Source organism: Purpureocillium takamizusanense, chromosome 9 (assembly GCF_022605165.1).
Source record: "Purpureocillium takamizusanense chromosome 9, complete sequence".
Taxonomy (NCBI): Eukaryota; Fungi; Ascomycota; class Sordariomycetes; order Hypocreales; family Ophiocordycipitaceae; genus Purpureocillium; species Purpureocillium takamizusanense.
This window is the reverse complement of record NC_063076.1, coordinates 1,319,528-1,343,609: the sequence shown is the minus strand read 5'-3', so window position 1 is coordinate 1,343,609 and position 24,082 is coordinate 1,319,528. Positions and strand designations below refer to the sequence as shown.

The following is a 24,082-nucleotide window of genomic DNA, read 5'->3' as shown; positions in this document are numbered from 1 at the left end:
CAAGGCGTGCCGGCAGGTTCACCAAAACTACTGCTACTACATGCGTGCGTGCGTGCGTGCGTGCAGGCAGGCAGGCAGGCAGGTGGTGGGTCCATCCCGCCTTCGGGCAGACAAGAGAACTGGAAACTGGAAGCCGGGCAGTGGAGAGAGAGGGCGCCGTTCATTCTGTGGCTTTGGGCGGTTGCCGCTTTCAGCATAAGCCCAACAACCGACGGACCAGACAGACCCGCACTACGTCCATGCTACTAACTTACCACCAGCGGCGCGCGCGCGCCACAGCGGAATCCGAGCCATGCCGGCATCCCACGAGCGCCGATGGCCGAACCTCTTTCTCTTCCCATGACTCTTTTCATGACACGAGCGGTGGCACTCCCCCCTGGTGGGTAATGGAACCATGCCCACGACACACACGACAACAACGAGCGTGTTTGGCGCTTGGCCCCCCGCCTCCCTCTCTCGATCAGGCGCCCGGGATTCACACGCGCAGCGGCCGCCCCCATCACAGTAGCGGGCACTTGTCTTGGAAACCCCTTCTCTTTTTGGACATTTGGCGACGACGGCATTTGCGCTTTGTAGGTACATGCGATGTGCCTCCATGTAAGCGTCATCCAAAGCTCTTGCCTGCCCGGCGCGACCCGCTTTTCATACCGCTTCGGGCAATCAGCGAGGACGAGATGAGAAGCGAACGGGGCAGTCGCGATGCAGTCGCGGCGCAGTCGCAACGCACGCATGCAGACGTGCAGTGTCGGCAGGTGCGTTGCGTCCCTCCTGGTCCGGGATTGGGCAGGAACCAGAAGCTGAGCCGCGTAGCGAGAGGAGATGGGTTAGGTAGGTGTAGGTATTTATGCACTGTTGAATAAAAGAGACGTCGATATTTACAAGATAATTCAAATAAGCTGAAGTCAAACCAGAACAATGAGAACATTGCGCGTCAGCTGTCGTCCTCGTCCTCGTCCTCGTCCTCGGCCAGGGCTCGTCGATGAGAGGAGGTCCAGAGGCTTACAAACCCAAAAACCCAAAAGGGCTTGTTGTCTTTGCATGGATGAATGGCATGGCTTCACATCGCAACCGCCCAAGGTCGTGGCGGTGGGGGGGGGGTTCCCAGGGCCCCTGGCGGGGTCGCTCGCCGTTCGATGCAATGGTCATCGCCGCGGATCCGCCTTCCGTCTCCTTGTCTGATGTTTGGGAATCTCATCCTTGTCCATGTCCACGCTGCGGTGGGGCCTGCGCCAGGGTGCAGGCCGAGGCGGGGCCGCCCCCTCGGCCGAGCCCGGGCTTAACTGTACTTCGTACGCCAGCACTGCAGCATCCGTCTGCGCATCTCCATCCATCCATCCACCCAAGCCACCTCAGCGATCCCAGTCAGCCACCAACACCGTCCATCTGTCGACATGCTCGTCCGTCCATCCACTGGGGTAAATGCCGTCTCGGCAGGCATATAACCGCCCTCGGCGGCATCGTCGCCTGTCTGTCGCACAACGGAACCGCACAACCCGCGAATGCGAGTCCGACGCTGCTCCGAGCACACCAAGGGTACAGACTATGATGACGACCACCGCCCACGACGAACGCACGCACGCCATGGGCCGCAGCGCCCGCCCGTTGTGCGTTGCTCTTCGCCTCGCCTCGGGCTCGGATATACGGCGCTGGCAGCAGCCCCTTCCCGAACTGACATCTCTGTGCGACAAATACGACGGGTGACCGACTGACTCACTTCACGCACTCACAAACACCGTGGCTTATCGTCAGCGGCGTCGCAACTTTTGGCCGTCTCAGTGACCAGCAGCTGTGGTGTTGGTTATGGACCTACCGGCGTACGGTGCTACACGATGCGTCCCTCATACAGCGCAAAGCACAAACAGTAAGTTACAGGCAACCCGCGAGCTTGGATCTCGGCAGCTAGATGAGATATGTTGGTCCGACCCTCACATCGATCGCTCGGGAAGTTTCCCTTGCCCCTGCGAAACCAGAGGGCGACGCCCGAGCTGTCGTGCGATGACCAAACTCTCTCTCACTGACCAACAGAACGACGCGAGATCGGCTCATGAGTACCGGTCCCTGCAGTTGGTCGCACACGCTGCCGGGTCGTGGCCGTAACAACCGTCCCCGCATTTGGGTTGCGTCTTCCCCAACGAATGTCCTTGGAAAACCGTTTTCGCAAGGTGCACAGTAGGGTGGTAACACGACTGCGAGGGAGGCAGATTTATTAGGGCCACTGCTACCTACTTATAAGTACCGTGAGAGCATGCCAAGCTGCCGGCCCTGCAGCTCGGGCGAAGTCGATTCCCACCATTGGTGAAGAAGTCGCTGTAAGTTTTGCAGCGGATGCTCGAGGACTTCAGCCGCGTCCCGCCCGGGCGCGCATGTCGTGCCTCCTTTATTACGACCCTCCGTCTTTCTTCGCGCTCCAGGCTCGCCGCGCGCATCGATCGTGAAACCCATTTCAGCCAGCCAAGGCTCGCACGAGCTCTGGTCTAGTTGGTCCAGATCAGGCCTGGCTGGGCGCGCATTGGAAATCTTCGTTTGGCTGGCTGGCCTGGCCCGTGGGTACGCCGATCGCCTGGCGCGCAACCGTTGAGCCCTTGGCTACAGCTGCGTGGTACATGCGGCTGGGAGGCGCCTCGTCAAAAGCGAGCAGCCAGTCCCTTCTGCAGGTAATCTATACTGTACTAGAATCTCGCGTCGCGCTTGTCGCGAGCATATAAGTGAAGCAACAGACCGAGCGGCCCTGTGGGGCGATGCCGATATGTATGCCGTGTCCGCCGTTTCAAGATCACGCCCAACAAAAGCTTGCCTCATGCGGTGGAGCTCTGTCGTCGTCATACCATATAGTACTAGTACTGCATGCCAAGTATTTGTAGTATATTCTCTACGTACGTGGCTACACGCATGTACACTCTCGTCCCATCGTGAATGCGCTGTCCAGGTACCTGTGACCATCAGCTAGGGCGTTTAGTATACTGTACCTGTGTTAGGTACACCTACCTTTGCACGCGTGCGTGTCTTTCTAGAAAAGACATATCGGGGCAAACTCATTTCATCAATCTCGGCTCTCTCGACGCGCCCGGCTTACAAGTGTGCATGTACGTATATAGTACGTTAGTACTGACCCAACGTACTACTAAAGTCAGTCGCTTTATTTCCAGGTCGGCGCGCACTTCGGCAGGCGTTTCACATGCCGTACGGGCACAACGACTAGAAGGCCTCGCCACCACAGAACAAAGGGGCAAGAAGCTCAAGTCTTGTATAATTGGTATCTCATGCAAGCACTGCACAGGATACCGCGTCAAGTCCGACGCCCAACATGTACAAACGCCTCCCGACGACCGCTTATCAAGGGTCTAAAACACCGTAACCGTATTCACATAATCGTTCTTCAGCACCTCAAACACCAACCCCGGGAAGCCATACAGCGTCGTCGTCGACTCCCCGCCCGCGTCGGCCCGCCGCGCGCCGCTCTCCTCCCACCCGCCGAGGAACTCGCAGCTGCTCCCCGGGCTGTCGCCCCATCCGCGGTTCAGCACCATGCCCCTTTGCCGTGCGGAGCCCTTGCCCGCGGGGAGCGCCTCCTGCCACCTGTCGCTCATGCGCTCTTCGACGTGTCGAAACTCCGTCTCCGAGTTGATGGGTTGGCCGTCCTCGCCATCGTCCAGGTAGGCGATTTCCCAGCGGCAGCGCCGGTGGCGGTTGAATTCGTAGGAGCCGGGTATGTTGCCGTGGAGGACGAGCTTGGTGACGACGAGGCGATCGGGGTGGTGCGACTTGATAGGGTTTTCCGGGCCTGCCGGTTCCGTGCCAGGCGGCAGCCCCGACGGCGGAGTGGACGTCGACAAGAGCACATCGAAACCTAGATAAAAGTAGTTGTAGAAACACGTTCCGGATGGATTGTTCGCGGCCTGGTCATCGATGGCCTCCTCGTCCGAATCGTCGGAGCCCGTGTTCATGGACGACTGATCCGTGTCAGTGAGGTCGTCGGGCCGCCCGAGATCCGTCGCGCTCGGCCTACTGCGTGTGTTGCTGGCCGTGCGCATCTTATGGATGACCATGTTCTGGTCGTTCTTTCGGTAGATGGCGTTTGGCGGGCCCAGCTCCATGACGAGCTGCTGCGGCGTCGTCTCGCCGAGCTGGATCCGGAACGCGCTGCTTGTCCACTTGCGGAACAGGTCAATGCGACCGCCCCCGTACAGCCGCACCAGGGACACCTCGTCGGGGTAGACGTCTTTGCCGCGCTGCAGAGCCGACGTAGACTTGATGCTCGGGAGGACCTCGGTGAAGAGCGTCGGACGGGCCTCGGCCCACGAGTCTCCACTGAAGACGGCCATGGACGTGGCGACTTGGCTCGAGGACGCAGCAGATAAGAGGGAGACGACGTCCTTGTTGGGCGAGTAGGACGCCTTGGGCATGGGAAAGTTAAAGGCCACGCCGGGGTATGACAGCACGTAGATGCCATCCTCCTGGGCGCCCGCCGGGGGGATAAACTCGCCCGCATACGTCGGCCCCAGCAGGCGGTGGTATATGTGTCGGAACGTAGGACCCGCCGCGCCGGACGTCTCGCCTGGCACGGGTGACCCGGGAGCCGACGTGCCGTTGGCGGGCTTGAGCAGGTCGCGGTCCTTGAAGGTGACGTGGTTCTTGGTAAAGTCGAGGACCTCGACGAGGCGCAGGCGCTGCTCGGGGCCGTCGAAGCGCAGGCGGATGCCGTTTTGCGGCAGGTTGATGCAGACGGGCTCGGTGACGGGTCGGTCAGGCGAGTAGAGCACTTCGAGCTTGGGAAATCGCTGGGGTTCGGCCTTGAGGCGCGTGAGGACGTCGTGGAGTGACGCGCCCAGGACTGCGCACGGGCGTTAGCAGATACGCTCTCTCCCAGCCCCGCTGGCAGCGTCGTCTTCGTTGTCACCGCCGCCGTACGGCTCCAGCTCGTGGCGACTCACTTAGAAATCCAAGGCCCCTGCCCGGGTGCAGCTGCGCCGTAAACAGCGTCATGACCGCGGCGGCGGCAGCGGCGAGCGTCCGTGGTCGGGGGTTGCGCGACAGTCGCCGCTCGGAGCCGACACAGATATCGCAGTTGGGGCCCGCCGGTCTCGAGGCTGGAGAGTTGATGTCGGGAAACGGAGAGAGTTATTGTTGTTGCATGGGCACGGCCCGGACGCGACCGGATGCCGTCACGAGCGGGAGAGGCAGTTTGACTGTACGGCAGCGAGGCCAACAATAGGTGGCCATGTGACGTGGGGGAGTGACGTGGGGTAGGTAGCGGGCGCTGCGAGTGAGGTGGTCCCTGTGACGCAAGTGCGGTCACTGGGGCCGATTAGATAAGGGACCCATTAAGAGGCGCCTAACCTTACCCAGCTCCGCAGCGGCTAAGCTATAGGTGTACAATGGCCACCACTGGAGATCATTCCTGGTGCTCCCCAGCACATCGCCTCCGTCAAGGTACATATCACGACACATCAAGCCAGTAAGCAGGTGATGAAGTCGGAAAATTCCGTGTGTATTGACACATGTACAAGCGGCGTCGTATGCGCCCAATACATCTGCCACCTTGATAGATATACATACAACACTGCCTCAGCCTTGATATGACGCTCTCGAGTCTCGACTACCACTCCTCCACCTCGCCGCGCTTCGGCTTCTGCATTCGCACCACCTTGTCGCAGTTGAGCAGGCACAGCGGGTCAAACGCCTTTTTGATCTGCACCGCGCCTTGTTAGCATGATGCACCGGTATTCGCGTTTGCTCGCCTGCGGATAGGGGAGGTGTGGAAGATGGAGAACATTGGGAAGGGGGGTGTTTACGCACCTGGCGCATCGCATCGACCGTTGTCTCGCCCAGCTCATGCGGCAGATAGTCCCTCTTGACGAGGCCGACACCGTGCTCGCCCTGCGCCCGTTAGCAAGGAGCTGACATTGCTTCTCTTGACCGCTCGGGGTTCGAGGCACGAGAGAGGAAGGAGAGAGGGAAGAGAGCCCTTACCGTGACCGTACCCTCCATCTCAATGGCTCGCTTGACCATTCGGTGTACAACCTTCTCGGCCTTTTGCCTCTGCGCGTCGCTATACAAGAGGATGGCTATCTCGCTGTCAGCACTTTGCCTCTAAAACCTTCCGCCCTTCCCCCTCTACTTCTGGCTTTGTGTAGGGGCGAGAGATGTAAGAGGAACGCACTGTGAAAGTTGCCGTCGCCGACGTGCCCGACTATGGACGCGCTTAGCCCGCTCCGCGCCATGTCCTCCTTGGTCTCCTCGATGAGCGCCGGAAGCCTGCTCGTTGGCACCGCCACGTCGCCCGTCCAGACGCGGTCGCCGTCGCGGCCGGCAGCCATTGTGCTCCAAAGCGCCTCCTTGCGCGCGCTCCACAGCTCGTCCTGCTCCTCCCGGCTGCGCGCAAACTCAAAGGTGGTGCTGCCCGCGGCCCGTGCCAGCGCCTGCACCTGCGCCACCTGCTCCTTGACGCCCGCCGTCGTGCCCGCAAACTTGAAGAAGAGTGTCGGCGCCTCGGCCCACGTCCGCGACGTTATGCCCGCCGCGTTGATGTTGCGCATCTGGTTGTCGTCGAGTATCTCCACCGCTGCGATGGGCACGCCCTCACCTACCACCTTGCTCACGCACGTCGCCGCGTGCCGGATCGACGGGAACGCGCACACGGCCACGCTCGTCGACGCCGGCTTGACCGTCACCTTGAGCGTCGCCTCCGTCACGAGCCCCAGCGTGCCCTCGGACCCGATGAAGAGTTTGGTCAGGTCGTAGCCGGCCGAACTCTTGCGCGGCCGCTGCCGCGTCTTGATGACGGTCCCGTCCGCCATGACCACCGTCAGGCTGAGCACCCACTCGCGCATCGTCCCGTAGCGGTAGGCGTTGGTCCCGCTGCATCCCGTACCCACCATGCCGCCTATCATGGCCCCCGGGCCCGGGTCGGGAGGGAAGAAAAGGCCTTCCTTACCGAGATCATCGTTAAGCGCCTCCCAGCCCACGGCGGGCTGCACGACCACGTCCAAGTCCTCCTTGTGTAGCGCCAGGACCTTATTCATCCGGCCAAAGTTGATGGAGATGCCCTTGCGCGTCTGCGTGTAGTGCCCCTCAAGGCTCGTGCCGCCGCTGTATCCCACCACGGGGATGCGCCGCTGGTGGCAAATCTTCATGACCTCCGACACCTCCTCTGTTGACGATGGGAAGACGACGCAGAAGGGCTTCTCATCGGGTTTGGGCTGGTGCGTCGACCACGTCGACGTCGAGTGGTGCTCGATGTCCGTCTCGAGTGTGCTGACATTGTCTTTGCCCACGACCTTGACAAAGTCGGCCCACGCCGCCTGCATGTTCTCAAGCTTGGTGTTGTGCTGCGGGCCGCGCGTCTTGGATAGCGGGAGGGTCGAGTCCGGCTCCGGCTCGCGCGGCCAGAACGTGCCCAGGTAGTAGGCGATGCCCACGCTCGACAGGAAGACTGTACGTGTCAGCCTCTCTCCGTTCTCCCAGTCTTCAAGGGACAAAAAGAGGGGGACACTCACGAACGGTAACCATCCAATTACGCGACGGGTCCGTCATGTCGCGCCAGCGTTCGTACTGCTCGCGCTGCTCCCTCTCGCGCCGCAGTCGCGCACCAATGCTGCCCATGACCTGGCCCTTGAAGGAGCGCCCGAGCTTGGCCTCGTTGCCTTGCCGCACTGCAGGCTGCGCCTTGGGCTTCTCGGGCTCCATGTCGGTCGAGTAGCATCGCGAGACCGCCGCCGGCAGTCGAGGGCCGGCGACTCCCAGGCGCCGCAGTGCGGCAGCTCGCAGCTGCAGCGGTGCCATTGTCTGCCTGTCTTGTCTCGTCGGTCGGTCGGTCGGTCGGTCGCGTAAGCGCCTTGGTGCGCCCGAGAGACGGAGAAGAGGCTGGTGCCAGGTCGGCGATGCGCGCCGGCAGTCTTGAGGGTTGGGCCGAGCAAGACCAAACGTATGCCGGGCGTTGTGGCGGGTTGAGGCAGCTGCTCAATCTTGTACCCGGACCAGACGGGAGTCTCAAAAAAAAATGGACCGGCGAGCTCCCTGCGTCGGAAGCCCACCTCACACCGGAATATCTTCCGGCGCCTAGGGTGGGGAAACAGCGCCTGCGGAATGGACTGTTCTGTCCACTGCATGTCACCCGCCGCCCGTTGCCCACTCCGCTGCCGGTCGCCGGAGGCCCTGCCTGAGCTGTGCCGCACAACTTCCATCCGGCCGGCCCATGGATGCAACGTGTGGCGGACCTCCACCACCGAAGCTCCATTGCTGGCCCCGTCGGGAGGAGACTTCCCGGGAGACAATCGTCTCGTCATTTCAACAAGAGTCCGTCATTCGTTACGTCCCTATACGCTAAATCAACGCGCTCACACAAACGCACGCACTAATCCGCCAACGCCAGCCCGCCCATATTGCGCCGTCTGAGGACTGAGGAGCCATGCCCAGATGCCGTGACCAGTATAGGCAAAAATCATCGTTTCCATCTTTTCCGTCTTTCCGTCTCACCGAGAGCGGCACCCCGCCTCACGTCTTCCACACCAGCTGGACGCTAAACGTCGGCGCCGCGCCCTCGAGGTGCGCCAGGTACGCGCTCAGCTCCTGGTCCTCCTCGATCTGCAACGGCAGCTCGCGCCCCTTGCTGTCCTTGAGGATGCCCTCGACCCGCAGGCACACGGTGCCCGGGAACTTGGCCGCCGCCACTTGGCGCAGCTCCTCGACCGAGCCGGAGCCCAGCGTCGCGATCCAGAGGCTCGTGCCGCCCAGGTACGCCGACATGGGGTGCAGCCGCAAGTAAACGGCACACGCCATCGACACGCCGGGATCCGGCGCGTACACCGGCGCCGACGTCGCCGCGGGCGGATACTGCTGCTGCACAAACGGCTGGTCCATGAAGGCGGCCTGCGTATTGGCCCTGAGGAGCAGCGACGGCCCTATCTGCGGCTCCAGCCCCATCCCTGCCGCCGCCGCCATCGTCGGGCCCAGGACCCGTTGCGGCGGCCCAAGTCCGTCCTGCGAGTCCGACAGGTTCGACGCCTGCGACTGCAGCGAGATGGGCATGTGTCCGCCCATGGTGCTTCCCATGGTGCTGCTGGCCGGGCTGAACGCCATCTGCTGCGACGTGTGTGACACCTCCGACACGTTGTCAAAGGCGCCTGCCAGTCCGTCGCCGAGCTCCACCCGGTCTGCCGGCGAGAGCATCTTGCCGCCATGCGACGCGGCCGGGCTCAGCGGCAGCTGCTGGCTCGCCCGCGGGTCCTGGCGGCCCCTCTCGTCCCGTATCCTCTTCATTACGTCCCTGGCGATGACGTCCAGGGCGCGCATCAGCTTTGAAGACTCTGGTCCCCCGCCCGCGGCCTCTGTAATCTTCCGCACAAGGTCCGACCTCTCGCTCCACTTGCGCTTCAAGTCTTCCCACTGCTCAGGCGAGGCCTCCGATTTGCAGGTGATCTTGGACTCGGATAGGACGTGATGAAAGGCGACTCTCACCTCGCGTGCCTCCTCCGGGTTGATGCCAAGCTCCTTTTTCGCCTCGACCAGGGTCATCCTCGTCTCCAAGTTGCGCAGCCGCTTGGTCACGTCGGTGCAAATGACGTCGAGGGCCAGCCCCTTGGGCTCCGGCTCGTCTTTTGACAGCCACAGGATCGTCTGTAGCTGAGGCGTCTCGCGCACCAGGCGCGCCTTGACGGCCTCCCACCTCTCCATACCAGCCAGCGTCTTCTTCGTGACACCCTCCTCTTGACAGATGCGCTGGAAGTTTGTGCGTAGAAGCTGATAGGTGGCCGGGTCGAGGCCCATCATCTTACGAGCCTCGTCGAGGGTCGTCTCCGATGGGAACCGGAGCGGCGCTCCGCCCGAGGCGCCGGCCTGCTTCCGTTTCCTCCGTTTTCTGTTGTCCGCTGCGCCGCCTTGCCGGTCCGAGTGGTTGCCATCGGACATGGTCCTCTGCGAGCTGCGCTCAGCCGTCGACGCCCCGTCCGGCGAAACATGATCATCATCGTCGCCGGGGCCGCCGCTGCCGCCGCCATCGTCGCGGTCCACGCCTTTGGCCTTGTCCCCGTTGGCCGCGCGCAGCAGCCACCTGTTCCTCGCGCGCACGCGCACGAGCTCCCTGGCCTTGATGTCGAAGCCATCTTCGTCGTTGAGCACCCGCAGCATCTCCCTCTGGGGCAAGTTCCTCTCCCACAACTCCTTGACCCGGCCGACGAGCTTCTCGTTCCTATAGGCGGGGCGCTGCTTGGGTGGAAAATCCCAGCGGCGGAACTGCGTCTGGAAAGCGCGTTTGCTGTCCCGGTGCGTGTAAGCAGGATGATCTGGAGCTCATGCGCCGCGACGCCCGCGCGCAGTCAGGTTCGGAATGAGCAGCGAAGAGCCGACCGCCCAAAACATGCGCAGGGCGCGCAGGGGGGTGGACTGGTCGATGAGGCTGACAGACGGCGGACTGACTCACTCGTCTCACTCACCTTGGTGTGAAGCGGTGGGCCGTCCTCATGTGCTCCATGATCTCCTCGAGGGACTTGCCCTCCTCGATGTACAGCCGGAAACATGTCTGGTGGTGGGCGTCCCAGTCGTATACCATGTTACGGGCGGCTGGCGGCGCAGCGGTGACATTGCTGCACCTCTGCTGTTGCTGGCAGACACACGGGGCACGGTGCGTGGGCGGGCGGTTTTGGATGAGCGGGATGATGAGTGAAGCTCACTCAGCTCACCTCGTGGTTGGCTGGTTGGCCCCTCTGGCTTGCGTTGCCCTTGGCCGGCCGCGCGCTGCTGTCACGAAGAAATAGCCTTAGTCAGCAGACGTGGATGGGATTGGATCGGATCCGGGGTGTCGGGGCATCACCATCCGCAGGAGCCCCGCCATACTTGCTCTATTGGGACATGAAGTGCGTATTTCGTTCTGCTGTGAGTGGACATGTCCCCATGTGCTGGACGCAGGCATGATGCATCCAGGTATTATCGACGCCTCAACACTCGTAGGTGGCCTTGAACGAGCCAAAGACGATCGTTCGCCAAGGTTTGAATTGTGTATCATAGCCACACTCTCAGCAATGTTCTATACACGGATTTCATAGGCTCGTACATATGTGCGAAGCACGAAGCAGGGTACTAACTTACTACCTGCATAGCCGCATTTCCCCTTTAGGCAAGTACACGGCCCTTCTCACTTGCCTTGGCTTCTGGCTCCCCTCGCCTCATTCATCCTCAACCCAACAACCTCTCTCAAAGCTCAGGCCAATTACCCGAGGTACTTTAAGTGACACATGTACGCCTTGGTACAACAACACCAACTTAGCTCCGACACTTACGATAGTCGCATTCGCATCTCATCCACCACCACCCACCCACCTTTGTCCCACCGACGGCTTCTCTTGCCTCCCCCTTAACCCCCCCTCCGGCCTATATATTACGTGCTTTCCATTCATCGAACCGCGGCGCGAGCGCGTGAGCATCATCAGCCATGACACCCACCAACGCCGACGCCTTGCCAGACAGCTACGCCTCGCAGCGCTACTCCACGATCCGCCTCTCCCACCACCCGGACTCCTCCCCCTCCGTCACGCCCGTCGTTGTCGTCTCCCTCCACCGGCCCGCCGCCCTCAACGGCTTCACCGACGAAATGGCCGACGAGCTCGCCGCCGCGTTCGCCGCCCTCTCGGCCGACCCGCGCGTCCGCGCCGTCGTCCTCGCCTCGTCCGACCCCCGGAACAAGACCTTTTGCGTCGGCATGGACTTCAATGAGCGGTACCCCATGCCCGACCGCGCCGAGGACCACCGCGACTCGGGCGGCCGCCTCGCCCTCGCCATATACAATTGCGTCAAGCCCGTCGTCGTCGCCATCAACGGCTCCGCCGTCGGCATCGGCATGACCATGACCCTCCCCGCCGACGTCCGCGTCGCCAGCCGCGACGCAAAGGTCGGCTTCGTCTTCGCCCGCAGGGGCTTCATCATGGAGGCCTGCAGCAGCTTCTTCCTGCCGCGCCTCATCGGCACCAGTCGCGCCCTGCACCTCCTCTCCACGGGCGCCGTGTACCCCGCTTCGCATAAGCTCTTTGGCGAGCTCTTCAGCGAGGTCGTCGCCCCCGACGAGGTACTCCCCACGGCGCTAGCCATTGCCGACGACATCGCCGCCAACGTGAGCACCAAAGCGGCGCGCATCATGAAAGACTTAATTTACCGCGGTGCCGACTCGCCCGAGGGCGCTCACCTCCTTGAAAGCAGGGTATTTCACGGCATGGCTCTAGGCGAGGACGCCAAGGAGGGCAAGGAGAGCTTTCTTCAGAAGAGAAAACCAGACTTCAAGGCCACTATGGCAGATGCCCCTTCGACGTATCCGTGGTGGTCACCGGTCGATGTCCGAGTAAAGCCAAAGATTTAGAACGTACGCACCTGCTGGGCAGTATGGCGCGTAATTTCTATTTGATATAGCTGGATGCTTCATAGAGAATACGACGGCAGCGGGCTTCTCGCTCTCATGGCACCCGACAATGGCATAGATAGGATCAACGTCATGCATTCATGAAGCTGGTATAGCTTGCTTCTGACTCCGGACATGCAGCCCTGCCGGGTACGCGCCCTAGCTACAAACGCTAGTACGTCTACATGCCCAGTGCGTCGGTTGACAAAGAAAATGAGAAGTGATGCGCACACCACTTCCAGCATATCCAAAAGACCCTCCATGACACCTGCTTCCTTCTCTCAAGCATGCAAAAGGCGCAAAGGCCCTTGCCGTATCGCATCCCATGTCCCAGCTCCTTTCAACGATGCAGTAGTCACAACAAATGCATTTGGCAAGCCAGCAATGGGGCCATCCGCACTCGTGGCCCCCCTTTCTGCCCCTGTACGCCACGCAAGAAAATGATAAAAAGCAGTTCTGATCGGCCGTATAAGTGTAGTTCTGTTGACGCAGACGTGTTTGCGCCACACGACTTGGCGCTCTGCGACCGTTCTGGCTGGATCAGAACTTTTCGGTTCGAAACGCTTGAGAAAGTGATAACTGCCGCTGTGAGGGGGTGCCGCTATGGATCGTCAGGCGTCATGGTGTACGCCAGTCGGTATACAGGCTGATAAAGTATGTGGTGGTGGAAAATCACTTGAGATACCGGTGACCGCTGTGGCCACATGTGGTACCATAGTCAACTCGAAGGCGGCTTGTTTTCAGACCACTTTATGCCCTACTCCTACCTTCCGAGCTTGAGCAGTCGAGTTCTGAGCCACAGCATGAACGATGTCCACACGCCCATGGTCTTGTGCTTGGCCGTTTTGGTGCGCTTTGGCGACTTGAACTGCACGCTATCGGCCCTGGGCTGGAGGTCGAGCACCCCATCGGGACTCTGGCTGGCGTGCACGTCCTTCTCGTTGGGCTCATTGGTGGCCACATCGGGTTTTGGCGTCCTTCTTCGATGCAGACCAGCTGTGTTGATGGCGCCGGGCAAGCTGCCGTGGCTTTCTTTTTGTACACGGGGCTGCCCGCGCTCTTGCTTGTGCGCTTCTTTGCGTGACTGTTCGCGCGCGTATTTCTCTTCCTTGGCGCGCTCCTTGGCCTCGAATTTGCGCCGCGCCTCGCGAACATGCTCTTGACGGGTAAAGGTGTCGACCTCGCTCCGTGAGCGAAGGCGGAATCCGCTCATATCGAGCGAGCTCCGAAGAGGAGACATGGGACTTGTCGACGAGGAGCACGACTGCGCAGGTGTGGCCGTGGTCGCGGTGCTCGCAGAGGCACCCTGGGTGGAGGATACGAAGGTGGGTGAAGTTGTAAGCGGTGCCGTCGTTGACAGTGGTGAATCAATGACCGAGTTGGCAGTGCTCAGCTGCAGCTCGGAACGGCTCTGGTTCACCGAGCTCGAGGTGAGACGTTGCACAGAGCCCGAGTGGGATCTGCTTGCTGTCGCCCGCAGCGTTTGGGCGCCATCCGACACCGAGGCGGTACGTTGGCTGGCAAGCGAGGGCCGTCGCTGGCCCTGCTGCTGCTGGTGCTGCTGATGCGCCGGTTGGTAGACGGCTGGCCGGTTGGCGGAGGAGGCGGCGGAATGGTACGAGGGGTAAGGGTCGCCGTCGTCGCCGTCGTCCTCGGTGATGGTGGGCGAGTTGTCGAAGGACGTGCGCGGGTTCGCGTAGGCGAGAGGTGTCGCGGCGGCCATCTGAGGGGTCTGCTGGAAGGGATGGATGAAGGAGCCTCCATTGCGACCGCTGCTATTGGTGGTGGCGATGGAGGCGTGGGAGGTGCCGCTGGTGGAGCGCGCGTGCGAGTATTTGCCTCTGGCTCCCACGCCGCTACCGTAGTCTCCCGATGCAAGTGAGAAGCTTACGTCGCGGGCCGTCCTACTAGGGCCAACATTGCCGCCATACTGGGCAGACGAGCCAAAGTAGCCACCGCTGTCGCTGTCGTAAGGGCCGTACCCGAAGTCTTGAGAACTGAGTCGCGGTGAGGGCTGATCGTCCCAGCCTCGGTCAAGATCGAGAGACTCGCGGTCCGAGTGGTGAGACTGCAACTTTTTGAGTATGGGCTTGACGCCGGTGCGCCCGCGCGACTTTGTGATTTTGATGGGCCTGTGAGAAGCGCCTAAAGTGCTCGACTGCATCTGTAGCGAGGCCATTTTTCCTGTGACTGATGCTGTCGCAGCCGGTGGATGAGACGTGCAGTGTTGCCGCGAGCGGGCGGGGTGATGCCGCGCGATGGATGACTGACGCGGCCGTGCCGTGCCGCGCCGTGCCGTGCGATGCGATGCGTTGCCTTGCGAGCGGCTCACTCAGGTTGGCAGGCGAATCGGCGTCTACACGGGTTCTGAAAGCACAAAAGCAGATCGCTCTCCTCCTCGGGTCAAGCCATAGCTTGTCGCTCAGAGAATAGCGGGATGGTGGAGAGCAGCAAACACGAAGAATCGCGTGACGCCCGGGCGACGAACGAGCAAACGCTCCCAGAGCGACGAACCCACAGGGCCGAGGCGGGAGGCGACACAGACGCCTGCAGCGCAGAAGAGCAACAATGGCAACAGCGGAACCAAGGACCGGTCAACGGCAACAAGACGTGAGGACGAGACCGAGAGGGGAGAGTCGAATCGAGGGACGGGCGGGCAATATTAAAAGAAGGCAGTCAGACGAGGTTCGAGAAGACGGGAGATTGAAGAGCGGAAGGAGCGGGGCGACAGGGGACGGGATGATTGATGAGCACGCGGGTGTCGAGCGAGCAAGGCGGAAACCCCGGACGATTACGACGGCGTGCGTGTCGCTGCTGCGGCGAGGCGGTGATGATGGGCGACCTGAACGTCCAACAAGGCTGCGCAGACGGTCCCCCCTTTGCGCTCTGAGTGGCGGGCCAAGGAGCAGACGGGCGAGAGAGACAGGGAACAGGGGCACCCTAGAGCCGTTCCGAATCCACGGGCGGGCGGCAGCTCAGTTCCATTCGTCGAGGTGACCGGGGGGAGGGAATTGGATGGTTGAAGGTGCCCGGCCTCTGCTCGTGTATAATCGGTGCGAGGGGCACGTGTTGTTGCGATTGCGTGCGTAGAGGCAGAGAGAGAGAGAGAGAGAGAGAGAGAGGAAGAGAGAGGGAGGGGAAAAAAGACAGAGAGGCAGAGATGGTAGCGTCGTAAGCTGCGTTGCGATGAGGACGGCGAGATTGGCTCAACCCAAGGACGAGGAGCAGAGGTCGACGAAGGAGGAATTGGATCGAGGAAGACGCTGACCAGGGGGAGGAACCAGCAGGCCTGTTCAGATCCCGTCCGAATCAATACCTGGTAGCGGCGGGACTCGAGCAGGCCAGATGGCAGGAATATGCTTGGGCGGGCGAGCGGGCGACGGGAGGCTTTTTGGGTGTTTTGGTTGCGTAGGCTGCGCGAAATAATAGTGCCAGAGTCAGTTTGGGTCCGTCCAAGGCAAGGTGGGCTATCGACGGGGACGAGCGCCTCATCAGGCCGTCAGCTGTTTCTGATAGTAGCAGAAGTGAAAATGCCGGTGGAGGTGGCTCGGGGATGGAAGTGGTGGTGGTGGTGGTGGCTGCCGCGGGTGAGTGCAGCACAGTAGTAGCCCAGAGCACTGCGCTTGGCGGCTGCCTGCCTGGGGCGCCTGCCTCCACTGCGTCGAGCTGGACTCCTACTAATGACGCTGGGCTGTTTTGGGGGCGGGCTGGGCTGGGCTGGGCTGGGCTGTGCTGCCCGGGCTGCGCTCACCCACCTCACCCACACACCCTCTGTCGACGGCTGCGGGGAGGGGTCCGTAGAACCGCAGCCCAGGGCAGCACGCCCCGCCGGCCCAAGGCGCCGCGAGGCCGTTGTCTTGGTGCATTGGATGGTCTGCGTTTGGAGATGAGGCCAGTGTCTGTCAGGGTCCCCGTCAGCGGGGACCCCCCCTCCCCCTCCACAGCTCACCGGCGGGTGTGCATGTGTGGCCCTCGTCGTCATCCTCTTCATCCACCCACGAGGTGAATGCCTCGCTCGCTGGGCTGCCTCATCTTTCGATGCCCCTCCTGCACTGGACGACGTAAGCTGGCCCCTCCAGGGGCTTGGCCCAAGTCCAGTCCAGCAATGCATCACTCCATCTCACCGTCGCCCATCATCATCATCGCCTCACCCTCCTGTCAAAAAGAGGCAAGCAACTTAGGCAGTGCCGGGGTCCGTGGATCGTCTCCGTCACCAGATGGAACCCCAATTTCCATCCCGAATTGCATCCTATTTCGCCCATCATAAAACCCCTTCATCTCGCCTCGCCAGAGCGTCGCTCCGCTGATTCAATCCCCCCCCCTTGTTGTGATTACCTACCGACCTACCGCAATAGAAAGAGAAAGGGGGCGGGGGAATGCGACTGCGACCGGCGACGGAAGCGAAATGCGCACGTACCAGTTCAGTACGCCTTCGTCCTCGCTGTCCGCCTTCAGCGACTCCCCCCAAAAATAAACATTCCATTCCCCCACCATCTCTCTCTCTCTCTTCCCAGCGACGGCAAAGTCGGCCTGGGCAACGGCTGCGCACCTTCCCTCCCATTGGCCGGCGCGCAGTCAATCCATTGAAGATGGTCAGAGGCATCGGGGCCATGGAGGCAACCTAAATAGGGGCGATGCCCATGTTCAAGTCAAATCCAAGGCAGCCCGCCCAGATGCGCCGCCGCACGCCCAAGTCCTCAACAAGCAAGCGTCGACACGCCCGGCGTCTTGGCAATGCCATGGAACGCCCATGCCGGCAGGTAGTAGTAACAACTGCGCATGTATGTATGAACGTGCGATTCGTATGTACGTAGTGCGCGCCCACAGGCAACGCAAACCGCCGCACGTTGCGGCGTTTCTCGCGGCTCAATCCGCCCCCCCAAATGATGCGTTTCGTTTTCCCGTCTCCCCCGCCAGCCGCTGCCCCGTCCGGTCGGTCCCCAGCCCAGCCCTGCGCCCGTCCATCAACACCAGACGAGCGACGAGCGTGTCTCCGCTTTTTGTCTTTGACGCCCCCGGGTCAGACATTCGCTTTCGTTTTTCCTGATTACCATGAATTGCGATGGGCAAACAATTCCTTCTCCATCCTCTGGCGGCCAGACGCCGGAGAGGGATCGTCAGGCCCGCGCTTGGTCTAAGTGGTTGGCGGATGCGTCCATCGAGACATGACGACCCTCTTCCTCCAACTCCACTTCGCTGTCGGGGAAGCAACGCATGGCATGGCTCACCGCGTGCGGGGACTCGCATGCCTTGCCCTGTCTCATCCCTCCCCAGCGGCACGGAGCACTCTGGCCATCTTCACTGCACCCCCGTCCTCTAACGTCCGCGGCCTCACAAACCTCAGCGGGAGCCGCAGGCAGTCCTAACCTCGGTCGCCATCGTCGTCAGCAGCCGCCCGCCCTCTTGCCGTCAGCTTGACATGGTGCCTCATTGCGCAAGCATGGCTGTCCTGACCTAAGCGTTGACGAATCTGCTCCGCGTGTTGAACCGAACGCAGTGCCACGGCTGAGGGTCGCAACGCGTTGTGTTGCCCCCCCCCCTCTCAGCCAACGCCGTGCCCCCCCCTCCTCCACGCTGTCTGCAACACTCCCGAAGCCATCAACCGCCCCTCCCACCCACCACCACCTTGGATAGCCTCAGCGAGCACACCACACCTGCTTTGCGCCTCGCCGACCACCACAAGCCTTTCCTTTCTGCGGAGGCCCAGAGCCCCAGAGCTCGCTTGTCGCCGCCCGTGCCGCTCCAGATTGCCCCCTACCATCCGGAAACTCCGAATAGGTATCAATGGACCCAGTCCCACCATTAATTTCTTCATTGCTTTGTCTTATTGATGTGCATTTGCAAAGTCTCTCTCTCTCACAGTCACGGGCCGCGCGGAACCTCCCTCGCCGTCGCCTGCAGATCTCGGCCCTTCCGGCCCAGCACAAGGGCTTGAGTGGGTGGTAGGTAACTCACGAACGAAGTAGCAAGTGATTGGATCTGCAACAGAGGTTCCAACGATACGGGTCGGCCAATCATGCAACCGTGACTGTTGCGGCTTTCCGGCCATTGTCATTGTACCCCGCAGGGGACTTGCATGCTTGCCCGACATGTGATAGTCTGCAATCCATCAGAGTGACTATTGATGCGCAGTCAGGGCTCGATCGCCAATTGACATGAGTAGCTGCGCTCTTGAACAATTGATCACAGGGCCATCCTGCGGAAGTTACGAGCTCGACAAATTTCTCAGATCGCTGGATTTCAGACCAGGTTTTGTTGGCCTGGGGAACCGCCAGCTTGGATAGGAAGGAGAGGAGGGCAACCTCAGCGTAGCGTTGACGACATGGACCCTTGAACAACCCATTTATTCCCGCGGGCTTACCGTACTGTCAACTTGGGGCGGTGAATCCTCGCCATTGAAATGACCGTGCTGTCCAACGGGTTGGTGTCCGCGGTGGCAAGCTACCCCAGGTGAGAGATCGAAAATAATGGATTCAATGGTTGTCCTAGTCTGCCGGGGTCCCCTGTGAGCGAAGAGGTGCCTACCTGCAAGGCTCTACGGCTTGAATACTGCTCTGAAAGGGTATTGGACTATTTGATGTAAGCCACCGAGTGTTGGTGGCCGTCCTTCCAGTCAAGGTGACCCAAGTCATGAGGACTCAGGGCACATTCACTGTACCAAGTGAGATGGGAGCCCCCCCCCCCCCCCGGAAGAGGTATGAAGTAGGTGGACACAACGCAGAGCAAGGCTTCCTTGCACATCGAGACGTCAGGCCCTCGGCAGTGAATCACAATGTCAATTGTGAGGTTTTGGGCTACTTCGTCCATGGTGAATTACGCTTTGGATGACGCTCGATGTATAGTTATATTAGTCAAATTGTCCAGAAATCTGCGCAGAAATACCTTTATACACACGCGAAAAGCATAAGCCGGTTGCAAGTCCGGCGTACGTCGTACTCGGATTGTTGATGCACGAGTCTGGGAAAGGGAAGTAACGGTGAGATCACTATTCACTGGAAATGGTGCCAGAGCGACCGCCAGCAAGTAGACTCGGTACATCCCAAGTTCGATATCGTGAGATGGACAGAAGTGTTTAGTCGACACACTAAAATGCACTGCATCAACAAATGCAGAGCGGTGTCGAGGCACTCTACATGGCCTTGCCAGCATTTTTTCAGGGCCCCTACCAAGCTGGTCTTGCAAATATGCTAGTCCTCGCAACGCAAAGTCGTGGGCCCAACCCAGCTGTTCCCATCGAGTGAGCCCTCACCTCTGAGTGACCAGGTATCATAGTGATGGCTAGCTCATCGACGAGCCGGGCAATCAGCTAATGACACCGAGCTACATTGTGCCATCTCTCCTGGGAGACTCCTCTACCAAAGAACCCAGAACTGTGCTTATGCTTTACGCCTTTGAGTCATTTTAAAACTTTTGGTAGAACAACAACAAGGATGTCGCTCGGCTGTAGTCTTATCTCGGTAGCAGGGAGATGATGGCCGCTGTGATGTATCAGCACAGCACGGCGGAGACCATCGAGCCGAACCAAGGCAATATTGATGTCCTCACGGGCCGTTCCGTACAACAATCGGGAGGCCAGGCAATGACTTTTATATGCCGCTCACAACCACGGCGCCGCAAAGCCGCGCCACCGGCAGCTAAGGCGCATTATGCGACAGGAACGTTTCATGACCTGCCGGGTCTCACGCTAGATGATATGTATGCAGACGCAGAGGAATGAGTTAGGCATCTGGATAGCGTCGGCAATCTCCGTGCGTCGCCCCGAGTCTATCACTTTTGCATCAACTCAAGGAGAGCTATGCACATTGAAGTCACTCGCCACCATGGTCACATTGGACCTCACGACTCCCGGCCGTCGTCGCCCCTTGCAGGGCCAGCCGGAGCTTGTGGGATGATGCTATGCTCGCCTTTGGACCTGGAAAAGGGGTCACTCATTGAACGCAGAAAATGAGAACGCAGCTGTGAAGGGCAAGAGGGCGTCGGGGCGATCGGCGTGGAGGGTCTGCGAAATGTATGGGCCCTCCGCATATCTTCGGGCTCTGTCTCGCACGTACGAATACGCTGTGCATACGAATAGGTTAAAAGTCCAGGCAGTAGCTACTTCGTAGTATGTTGTGTATTGCGACAGAGCCCCAGCGCGATGTAGTTGTAGGATGAGTTCTTCGTGGTCAATCAAGGGGTTCTGGCAATGACTCGCGCTGCAGAATCGGGTCGTAGCCGGCGAACGGTCGGCCCACCAGCTGCAAGGGCCTGTGGCCGTTGGTCGCGCCCGCGGCTGCCGCTATTCCCAAGACGGGCCTGGAGCTGGCCCGGGGCCGTGGATGCGGCGCAGGGGCGAACCATGTCGTCACGGCGAACCCACAGCTAACGACCCTAGAATCCTGCTTGCCGTAACTATCTTCCTCGCACAAAGGTTCGCGTGGTCGGTCGCCGACGTTGACGTGGGCCGCGGCCGTGCGCACGGGAGCCTCCGCGCACGCGGCAAATCTGCGTCAGTCGCAGTGCGCATCGCATCGCATCGTCGTTGGGCGATCAAGGGACGGAACCCGGCCGAGCAGTGCCGTGAATGATATCATGATAGAATGGCGCGACATCTTGATGATGCATTGGCTCGGACCCAGGGGAGCCGGATGGTGCTGCGAGGCGTCAGTCTCAGATGCTAAGTCGGGATCCGACCACTGTGTGAGAGCCTGACCTAGGCTGGACTGGGCGGCTGGAACGAGCGGGAGAAGGAGCGAGCTTCTTTTCTACGAAACCTTGCCACGCAAGGCAAGCGCGTGTGTTGCGGCGGGTGCTCTTTCCTGAGGGGTTTGTCTGCCTGCCTGCCTTGCTTCCAAGTCCTGGCGTCGGCCCCAGTCCCAGCCCCGGCTCTAACTCTGGCTCTGGCCCCGGCTCGCCGCAAAAGAGCCTCGTCAAACGCCAACGCAATGGCCTCTTCCCATCTTTCATGCCCCTTTTCCTGGCTAGCTGGGACTTTCGCCTAGTCTTTGCTCGCCAAGCAGCTGCCGAACGTTTCGACTGCGCTAGCCGGACCAGACTTTTGCATGCCGATCTCTCCGTCCTTCTGGGTCGGCACACCGTCTTAGTGCCGCTGGCACTCGCGCGATCCAGTAATGCGACCTCGTCGTCTGCGTTTGCGACGTAGGGCGGCACTCAGGTAGCCCGTTTGAATCCATCCAGGGGCCTTGTCTGGACAGCGGAGAGAGTTGTGGAGGAGGGGCCTCCCAGCCGACCTGAAATTCCTTGAAGTCTGCTTCGGTCCCCGGTATGCTGAATTTGGTCCTGTCGTCTCGTCTCATCTCCATCCTCTCGTCTCTCGCTACGGGTGGTAGTCATGCCACCTTTGCTGCCGCGGTGGTCATCGCTGTTCGCTCTCCTGTCATTCGCCTGATCTAGGATCGGCTCACATGTCCGACGCGGACCAAGCTGCGGCTGCGGCCGCGGCCGAAGAAGCTTTCCACAAGTTCGCGGTCGAGTCGTGGACTCTCTATGGCATCGGTCTCTTTGCGACCCTTTTGAGGACATACGCTCGTGTCCGCGCTGTTGGGTTCAAGAACCTGCGACCGGACGACTACTTGGCTTGGGTTGGCATGGTTCGTGATGCCTCAATTTGACATGCATGGCCCTGCCTCTAATATTGTTCTCGTGTGCATAGGTATTTTATACTGCTCAGGCTGGCCTGGCCTACAGCGTCGGCACTGTCGCCCACGGGCTGGCAAACAATGGCATGACGGATGCGGAGCGGGCCGCGCTCTCCCCTGATAGCCAGGAGTTCCGATCCAGGTTCGTTGATCCGGCAAACTTCGGCCGGCCCCATGGAACAGGGTGCTTACATTTGCCATTATTACAGGATCATAGGCAGCAAGATACAAATATCGGGCTGGACCATCTACTCTGCCCTCATCTGGTCATTCAAGCTGTCCATGCTCTTCTTCTTCATACGATTGACCGTATGCCGACTTCTTACTACTCCATCTACCCGGTAGAATATACAATCTGACTCGCATTACAGGAGGGTCTCGGGAGACCATATCGGATACGCATCCACATTGGCTTCTTCCTGGTTATAGGGACTTTTTTCGCCTCCATCATCACGATCTTCGCCGCCTGTAGACCTTTCACAAAGTACTGGCAGATCAATCCAGACCCCAGCAGTCAGTATCTCGCGCTTCATTTTTGTGCTAGCTCCTGCTTACAATTGCTCAAATACAGACAGCTGTCAAGCAGCAATATCTAGGCCCATTGTCTGGGTCTCGTTTGCTTCAAATGTTTCGACGGATCTATACCTGATTTCGATTCCACTGCCTATGCTATGGCGGTCCAGCCTGAAGATGCCGAAGAAAATTGCCTCCACTATTGTGCTGGGCTCTGGCATCTTCGTACTTGTCTGCGCCACACTCAAGAGTATCTTCGTCTTGGTGGTAAGCTTTGAAAGCACAACTTTAGTGTCAAAGTCGTTAACCTCATTTGCATAGGATCCAATCAACGGCGCACAGCTTGCCGGCTCATGGGGCACGCGCGAGTCTTTCGTTGCCGTCATCACCACGAACCTGCCAATGATCTTCCCTCTGTTCAAGTCCTGGCTCACACCACTCTTCGGAAGTGCCCTGAATTCTTCTCAGAAGACGTATAAAACTCCTGCGGGCTTTCAGACGATAGGCGGTGGAGGCGGCAATTCTCACAGCCGAAATCGCCGCGGCCCTCCCAGCGCGAACCCCATCACCGCGAACATGACGTTTAGCGAGAGTGAGGAGCAAATGGTAAAAGGCGTCAAGATGCAGACATTGGGATACAGAACGGCCTCGTCCTCGGGCGAACAAGGCCCTCCCGGAAGCATAGTGGTGTCAAAGCAGGTTGACGTGACGAGTGAGGATCGAGACAGTCAACACAGGGAGCAAGTTCCGCAGCAGACGCGAGACGTGTGGTAGGCAAATAACATAGACGTGAAGCGAAGATCAAAGACCGGCCTATTTTAGCTCATGTATGAAAACGACGATAACAATCTTCTTTTCTTGAACGCATAGCTACCTGCAGGGTAATCAGTATACAAGCAGCAAGCACCCGTATGCATTGCGGAGATCCCTGAGAACTTGAGGTGGTGAACGCGATGCGGTACTAAACATGGGCCTCCGACAACCATGTCAGTCTTCAATTTCTGCAGCTAGTTCTGTCTACATCGAGGTTGGAGCGGCAGCCTCCAGGACAAGCGAACGAGAAACGACATGATATCAGAGCTGGACAGAACCGACACACTCTACCGCAACATGGGGCACCTCTACTCCGAGATAGCCCTAGGTGCGGCGAGCGTTTTTAAGGAAGATCGGCGGGGCGACCGCTAATTTATAAGCTTCTAAGTAGCTGCTAAATCATTGAAAGAGCTCCGAGTCATGGCGAGTAGCATGCACACGAAGGGCTCGAATGGCCCAATTAGCAACGATAAAGAAACGGACGATATGCGCTACGAAGGGCAGGCATGATAGCCAGCTGTCAAGGTTAGCTACGAGACCGGCTACGAGACTGGTCCGTGAGACTGGCTGTGAGCCTATGCCCGACGTGAAGATAGACTCGAAGGCAGCTTGTAAAGTTAGGTGGGAGACTCTCTTCGAGATGGCCTCCGCATCTTCATGGCGGTTAGACGCATAACGGCAAGTGTCGGCAAATAACTAGCTGAGAGTCGCTCCTGTCGCGTCCCTGCCGAAATAC

At 60.0% G+C, this 24,082-nt stretch overlaps 6 protein-coding genes across 8 annotated transcripts; 2 read left to right on the top strand and 4 right to left on the bottom strand.

Annotated features, from left to right (window-relative positions):
- Positions 1 to 3,130: 3,130 nt before the first annotated feature.
- JDV02_009241 (uncharacterized protein) lies at positions 3,131 to 5,238 on the bottom strand. The gene is made up of 2 exons (XM_047990894.1): positions 4,932 to 5,238; positions 3,131 to 4,831 (listed from the first exon to the last, which is right to left on the bottom strand). Exons 1-2 carry the CDS (start codon positions 4,981 to 4,983, stop codon positions 3,342 to 3,344), a joined length of 1,542 nt encoding a protein of 513 aa, XP_047846904.1. The 5' UTR covers positions 4,984 to 5,238; the 3' UTR covers positions 3,131 to 3,341.
- A 233-nt stretch (positions 5,239 to 5,471) lies between these two features.
- Positions 5,472 to 8,280, bottom strand: DLD1 (D-lactate dehydrogenase (cytochrome)). The gene is made up of 5 exons (XM_047990893.1): positions 7,497 to 8,280; positions 6,161 to 7,432; positions 5,971 to 6,065; positions 5,797 to 5,877; positions 5,472 to 5,689 (listed from the first exon to the last, which is right to left on the bottom strand). The coding sequence occupies exons 1-5, from the start codon at positions 7,780 to 7,782 to the stop codon at positions 5,597 to 5,599; spliced, it is 1,827 nt and encodes a 608-aa protein (XP_047846903.1). The 5' UTR covers positions 7,783 to 8,280; the 3' UTR covers positions 5,472 to 5,596.
- Positions 8,281 to 10,648, bottom strand: JDV02_009239 (uncharacterized protein). Of its 2 annotated transcripts, XM_047990891.1 has the most exons (2): positions 10,431 to 10,648; positions 8,281 to 10,252 (listed from the first exon to the last, which is right to left on the bottom strand). In XM_047990891.1, exons 1-2 carry the CDS (start codon positions 10,544 to 10,546, stop codon positions 8,494 to 8,496), a joined length of 1,875 nt encoding a protein of 624 aa, XP_047846901.1. In that variant the 5' UTR covers positions 10,547 to 10,648; the 3' UTR covers positions 8,281 to 8,493. The 2 variants fall into 2 exon arrangements, with proteins under 2 accessions (XP_047846901.1, XP_047846902.1); XM_047990892.1 differs by having other exon boundaries at positions 8,281 to 10,648.
- A 528-nt stretch (positions 10,649 to 11,176) lies between these two features.
- JDV02_009238 (uncharacterized protein) lies at positions 11,177 to 12,591 on the top strand. The gene has a single exon (XM_047990890.1). It carries the CDS (start codon positions 11,426 to 11,428, stop codon positions 12,341 to 12,343), a length of 918 nt encoding a protein of 305 aa, XP_047846900.1. The 5' UTR covers positions 11,177 to 11,425; the 3' UTR covers positions 12,344 to 12,591.
- A 554-nt stretch (positions 12,592 to 13,145) lies between these two features.
- On the bottom strand, positions 13,146 to 14,561 carry JDV02_009237 (uncharacterized protein; the record flags this gene model as incomplete). The annotated part of the gene is made up of 1 exon (XM_047990889.1): positions 13,146 to 14,561. The coding sequence occupies one exon, from the start codon at positions 14,559 to 14,561 to the stop codon at positions 13,146 to 13,148; it is 1,416 nt and encodes a 471-aa protein (XP_047846899.1).
- A 6,288-nt stretch (positions 14,562 to 20,849) lies between these two features.
- On the top strand, positions 20,850 to 23,443 carry JDV02_009236 (uncharacterized protein). 2 transcript variants are annotated; one of them, XM_047990888.1, is made up of 6 exons: positions 20,850 to 21,972; positions 22,035 to 22,162; positions 22,230 to 22,329; positions 22,392 to 22,533; positions 22,592 to 22,800; positions 22,855 to 23,443. In XM_047990888.1, the coding sequence occupies exons 1-6, from the start codon at positions 21,787 to 21,789 to the stop codon at positions 23,305 to 23,307; spliced, it is 1,218 nt and encodes a 405-aa protein (XP_047846898.1). In that variant the 5' UTR covers positions 20,850 to 21,786; the 3' UTR covers positions 23,308 to 23,443. The 2 variants fall into 2 exon arrangements, with proteins under 2 accessions (XP_047846898.1, XP_047846897.1); XM_047990887.1 differs by having other exon boundaries at positions 21,954 to 22,162.
- Positions 23,444 to 24,082: the final 639 nt, after the last annotated feature.